Raw genomic sequence first — 6,414 nt, 5'->3', positions numbered from 1 at the left:
TGTGTGATGACTGCTTGGCAAGCAACCAGAGTAGGAGCAGTTTTGTGGCTCACATACCAACTAGATCAACAAAGTCACTTGAGTTGGTCTATTCGGATGTGTGTGGCCCCTTTGAAGAACATTCATTGGGAAACAACAAATACTTCATAACCTTCACTGATGACTTCACAAGAAAGACCTGGGTTTATCTGATCAGAAGAAAGTGTGAGGTATTCTCAATCTTTGTAAAGTTTAAGGCTCAAGTAGAAAAGTAGAGTGGACAGAAAATAATGACCCTAAGAACTGATGGAGGAGGTGAGTACTTGTCAAATGAGATGAAAGAATTTTGTGCCAAAGAAGGGTTGATCCATGAAGTGATTGCTCCTTATACCCCACAGCATAATGGTACTGCAGAGAGAAAGACCAGAACCATCCTTAACATGACTAGGAGCATGCTTAGAACAAAGTCTATGCCAAAAAGATTTTGGGGAGAAGCTGTCTCTACAGCAGTGTACGTCATGAACAGATGTCCTACAAAGAGGCTTAAGGACAACACACCTGAAGAAGCTTGGTCAGGGTTGAAGCCTAGAGTGGATCACTCCAGAATATTTGGTTCAATCTGCTACACTCATGTGCCTGAAGCTCAGAGAAAGAAGCTTGATGATAGAAGCAAGAAACTTGTATTGATTGGCTATCACACTACAGGTGCATACAGAATCTATGATCCTCTAAATCATAGAATAATGATGAGCAGAGATGTAAAAGTTGATGAGACACAGAGTTGGGATTGGAGTGAAACAAGCAATAATCCAACAAGGCTTACAATAACACAACTTGATGAAGGCCAAGGAGAAATGGAACAAATGCATAATGATCAACCAGTTGTTGCTGAAGTAACTCAAAACCAAACTAGACCACATAGAGCTAGACAACTACCATCAAGATTAAGTGACTATGAGGTCTTTCCAGACTCAGAAATCACTACTGAAGGAGAGTTAGTTCATATGGCACTGTTGGCTGAAATGGAGCCAGTAAACACAGAAGAAGCTTTCAGGCAGAGTCATTGGCATGAGGCTATGCAAGAAGAACTCACTTCCATTGAAAAAAAAATAGAACTTGGGAGCTTACTCAACTACCAAGAGGAAAGAAGGCCATTGGTGTAAGGTGGGTTTATAAGGTAAAGATAAATCCAAAGGGAGAGGTGACCAAGTACAAGGCTAGACTTGTTGCAAAGGAATTTCTTCAAAGACAAGGCCTAGACTATGATGAGGTTTTTGCTCCTGTTGCAAGGATGGAAACCTTAAGGTTGGTGGTGTCATTAGCAAGCTATAAAGGGTGGTGCATACAACAGATGGATGTAAAATCAGCATTTCTGAATGGGCCATTAGAGGAAGAAGTGTTTGTTTATCAACCCCCTGGTTTTGAAGTAGCAGGAAGTGAAGAATTGGTGTACAAATTGCATAAGGCCTTGTATGGTCTTAAGCAAGCACCAAGAGCCTGGAATAAGAGGATTGATGGCTTCCTATTAAGGCTTGGGTTCATCAAATGCACAGCTGAATATGGTGTCTACTTGAGAGGTGCAGAGTTGAATCAAATGGTAATTGTGTGCCTATATGTTGATGATCTCCTAGTAACAAGCAGTGATGTGAGTGAGATCAACTCCTTCAAGCAAACTATGAAGAGTGAGTTTGATATGAGTGATCTAGGAAATCTATCCTACTTCCTAGGGATAGAATTCACTAGAATCAAGGAAGCATAATCATACATCAGAAAAAGTACATTGCTGATGTTTTGAAGAGATTCGACATGTTTCAATGCAAATTTGTGTCAACACCTGTTGAAGCAGGAAAACTGGTGCATCAAGATGACTCATCTGTTGACAAAACCATGTATAGACAAATGGTTGGGTGTCTAAGGTATATCTGCAACACAAGGCCTGACATTGTGTATGTTGTTGGCTTAATTAGCAGGTTCATGGAGGCACCAACTAGAGAGCACCTCCTAGCAGCCAAAAGACTATTTAGATACATCAAAGGCACTATAGATTTTGGTCTACTGCTACCAAATCACTTCAGCAATCCAAGCTATGATGTAATTGGCTTTAGTGATGCGGATTGGTGTGGAGACAAGCTTGACAGGAAAAGCACAACATGGTATCTGTTTATGCTTGGGAATTCACCAATCTCATGGTGCTCAAAGAAACATGATGTGGTTGCCCTCTCCTCGTGTGAAGCTGAGTATATAGCAGCATGTATGGCTTCTTGTCAAAGCCTCTGGTTAGACACATTGCTGTTGGAACTAAAGCTAAAAAGAAGAAGGTAATGGCACAGTTTTAATGGTTGACAACAAATCAGCCATACATCTTGTTAAGAATCCAGTGGCACATGGTCGTAGCAAACACATTGAGACACGATTTCACTTCCTAAGAGATCAAGTAAGTAAGGGAAAGCTGAGAATGGTATTCTGCAAAAGCGAAGAACAACTTGCAGATATTTTTACCAAGCCATTGAAGAAGGAGAGGTTTGAGAAGTTGAGGTTGAAGATTGGTATTGTAAGATTGAATGATTAAACTGAATTAAGTACGAGTGTTGTAAAAAGCTTGTTATTCGTAATTCAGTTTAGTTAGTTAATCTAGTTAGTAGGAACTTTCTGAATTTAGAAAGTTCAGTTAGTTAGTTGTTGCTATAAAAGGAAAGTATGTTTTGTAATTGATGTAATGCTTAATGCAATAAAGATTACACAAATTCACTCACCTCTAATCTCCTCTATTCTATATTCATCATCTTCTCCTCTGCATAACTGGTTTTTCTTCTTCAATTTCTTCTGCAACTCATCTTCTTCTTGTTCTGCTTTTCTTCAATTCTTTCTTCTGTTTTTCTATAAGTAAACCAACACTAATTACCTCAACAATCAAAAAACACATAACCAGAAGCAAACATAATAAAATAGCTATAAAAATATTCAAATAAACCTTCTAATATTCATACTAGTTACTTCAATTTGGATAAGGATCAGAACCATACCACAAACAAAAGTCAATATAATAATATTAACTACAAAATCAAATTGGATTAAATAGAAGCACAAAATGAAAATCACCACACTAATTTGGTTAAAGGATTAAAGCAAACAAGTGGAACCAAATTCTTGAGGTTTGCAAACATGGAGGGAACTGGACAAATCCTAGGGCAAAGGCACCGATACGGAACTTCGTCTCTGGGGCCAGAGCGAAAAGGGTTTGTGGGTTGATACGGTGAGAACGACAATGGTTGGTGCTTAGAAGTCTTGGGTTGTGATGGTATGCACAATTGGATTGAGAGTGAACGTCAGAGAAGTTATAGAGACAAAAAAGATGGATTGTGGTTGGTGCTTAAAGAGATAAGGAAGTTGCAGAGAAGATGACTCATTGGTCTGTTTGTGTTCAAGAAGAATGAAGTTGGATTTAAAGGGCTTGTGGGTGAGGAGTGAAAGTTAATTGAAATTATAAAAATGCCCCTATGACTTAAGCACAATTCAATAAAATATTAAGGGTAATTTTTGTCCAATAGTTTTGGTACACAATGCTAACATGATCCTTCATAAAAAAAGCATGACTCATGTTAGCAAACCCCATTGTAATAATATTGTAAAGTTAAGTATTATATTATTTTTCCTATTTTGAAAAATATCCTTTTATGCATAACAATAAAATAGTATATCAAATCAAATGAGAAGGATTTAAACCATATAGATTTCACTTTTCATTTATTAATTGTGTATTTAATTAGATTTAACTTTTACAACAAAAACATAATAAAGAAAATGACTTTTACAACAAGACTAAAAAACAACATAATTGTCTACCCTAGGGAACTCCACATAACCAAATTTCACAAAGGTTGATAAATAGCATACAAATGATCTTCATACAAAAAGTAAAGAATAACGATAATATATTATGATGGTGAACTTTGACATATATAATTTATTTTGATCTTGAGTCTATAGTACCACTCCTATAAACCAACCAAAGTGAAATTATTTGATAGTATCCAAATGTTCAAATATTAAAGTGAAGTTACAAATTATATTGTGTTAGAGGTGAAAATATAATAGTAATGCAAGATTTAGTAAATGAGTTATGTTAAAAATCATATATACGGATTTGACATTACATCGTAACTCAAATATAAAGCATTAAATCTATAAGTTATATTGCATTAGACATAACAAATGTGTTAAAAAAGATACATATTAATATCAAACAGAATATATATTCAATATTTAAATTTTAAATAAATATTTTAATATTATGTGGGTCGTTCTGCCACAACCCATGATCCGCAACCCACGTAGAGCGAGTTTGGACCACAATTTGATATGTATAAAATTGTGTCTGGACTTTTTAGTCCGGTCCGATTTAGTCTAAACTCAATATGGGCAAGCATAAACCCGTCTGGATAGTCCGTTTTGACACCTCTAGATATTTTAACTAGGCAAACATTTTCTTTTATTTTTAATTCTCTTTCCATTCTTTTATTTTACTTTTGATTTCGTTTAATAATGCCTAACTTTTGCAATGGTTAATGCTAAGAAACTTGCAATTGCAGAAAAAACAGAGGAAAAAAATGAAAACATGTTACCACAATTGCCTTTTTCACCCTAAGTTGGACATCAAACCAACTGACGGGAACCTCCTTGGGGGGTCTTGAAATTGACCATTCTAGGTAAACTAAAAACTCTCACAAAACTGAAACTATCCCTTAAACCTACGAAGACATACAAAATAAAACAGAGTAGCAAACAAATGGAAGTAGTTGGTCAAACGGAAGTGATTGAAAGGAAATAAAAATGGATATTGATGATGGTAAATGGCGTCACAACCCATGAAGGACGATAAGCCAATGTCTGACGCCACAAGGGAATTATACATTGATATGTCTTAGGTTGGTTAAGTGAAGAACAAAAGTAAAAACTCTCACAGGTAAATAACATTCTGAAGAAAAGCCAAATTCCACGTGTCTTATTTTTGATTCAGGAATTACATTATAGAGGAAGTGGCAATCATATGTAAAGGCAACTCCTCATTACAACAATTTATTCTGAATGACTCCTACAGTCCTACTACTTATGACATGGTTTAATTGTTGTAACTCCCTTGAGAACTCTTAGCATCAAGTTAAGACTTGTCTTTTCTCATAGGCACTTAACCGCTTCATACTACACTCTTTTTGAGTGATTCTTTCCTTAAACTCAAATATAAGATATCTCCTAGGTTTCTTAAAAAATAATACCCCAAAGTCCCTATCCAATTTTGGTTTATTTTAAGAAATTGATGTGCAAAACAAAGATATAAGTGTCCTTAAGGAAAGACACTAAAGCCTAAAGTTTTCCTCCAACTTAGTCTAACACTATCTTTGATCAATTCAATCACCGTCCAATTTCAAAGGGTTTGTTTGATAGAACGATCTTCTATTAAGGTCTTGAGACCGAGATTTGTTAATCCATAACTTGTAGAATTGTAAATTAAGGCTTTTGATTCAATTGTAGTTCAGGCATTTCGGGCAGACGTGCTTGGCAATGGCTACAAATGTGAACTCAAAATTGTAATTGTGAACCACAGTCATATGATGAATCTATCAACAATAAAGAAGCTTCCAAATGGATTTTTCCCATGACAGAGGAAATTGAGTCTCTTCACAAGAATCATACTTGGGTTCTTGTGAAGCGGCCGAAGGCTCAAAAGATTATTGGATGCAAATGAGTCTTTAAGAAGAAGGAAGGAATCCCTAGGGTGGAAGATGCAAGATTCAAGTCACGATTAGTGGCCAAAGGTTTTACACAAAGAGGAGACATTGATTTCAATGAAGTTTTCTCTCATGTGGTAAAACATAGCTCTATTAACATCCTACTTGCAATTGTAGCTCATTTTGATCTAGAACTTGAGCAACTAGATGTCAAAATGGTATTCTTGCATGGTGAGTGGGAGGACTAAATCTACATGAAACAACCTGAAGGATTTGAAGTTCAAGGGTTGAACGATCATGTTTGCTTGCTGAAGAAATCTTTATATGGCCTAAAGCAATCTTCCAGACAATTGTATCGGCGATTTGACACCTTCATGCTTAAAAATGGATATTCCAAAAGTGAACATTATAGTTGTGTCTACTACAAGAAGCATGCAAATAAGTCCTTCATATATTTGCTTTTATATGTTGATGACATGTTGATCGTATGTAAGAACATGTCAGAAATTAGAAACTTGAAAGCTCAATTGAGCTTAGAGTTTGAAATGAAGGACTTAGGAGCTGGAAAGAAAATTCTGGGAATGGAGATTCAAAGGAATAGAAAAGAGGGGACACTCTTTCTGTCACAAAAGAAGTACATTGAGAACGTGTTGGAACGCTTTGGCATGCAAAATGCTAAACCAATCACTACTCCATTGACGATCCATTT

General features: G+C 36.0%; 1 protein-coding gene across 1 annotated transcript; it reads left to right on the top strand.

Moving 5' to 3' along the window:
- On the top strand, positions 1,786-2,301 carry LOC109344628 (uncharacterized mitochondrial protein AtMg00810-like). Its single transcript, XM_019583386.1, has one exon. It carries the CDS (start codon positions 1,786-1,788, stop codon positions 2,299-2,301), a length of 516 nt encoding a protein of 171 aa, XP_019438931.1.

Source organism: Lupinus angustifolius, chromosome LG04 (assembly GCF_001865875.1).
Source record: "Lupinus angustifolius cultivar Tanjil chromosome LG04, LupAngTanjil_v1.0, whole genome shotgun sequence".
Taxonomy (NCBI): domain Eukaryota; kingdom Viridiplantae; phylum Streptophyta; class Magnoliopsida; order Fabales; family Fabaceae; genus Lupinus; species Lupinus angustifolius.
Note: the sequence above shows the minus strand (reverse complement) of the source record. Positions and strands in the feature narration are given on the sequence as shown.

Coding starts and splice junctions, on each gene's coding strand:
- LOC109344628 (XM_019583386.1), top strand. CDS start 1,786: ATGTTTCAATGCAAATTTGTGTCAACACCTGTTGAAGCAGGAAAACTG.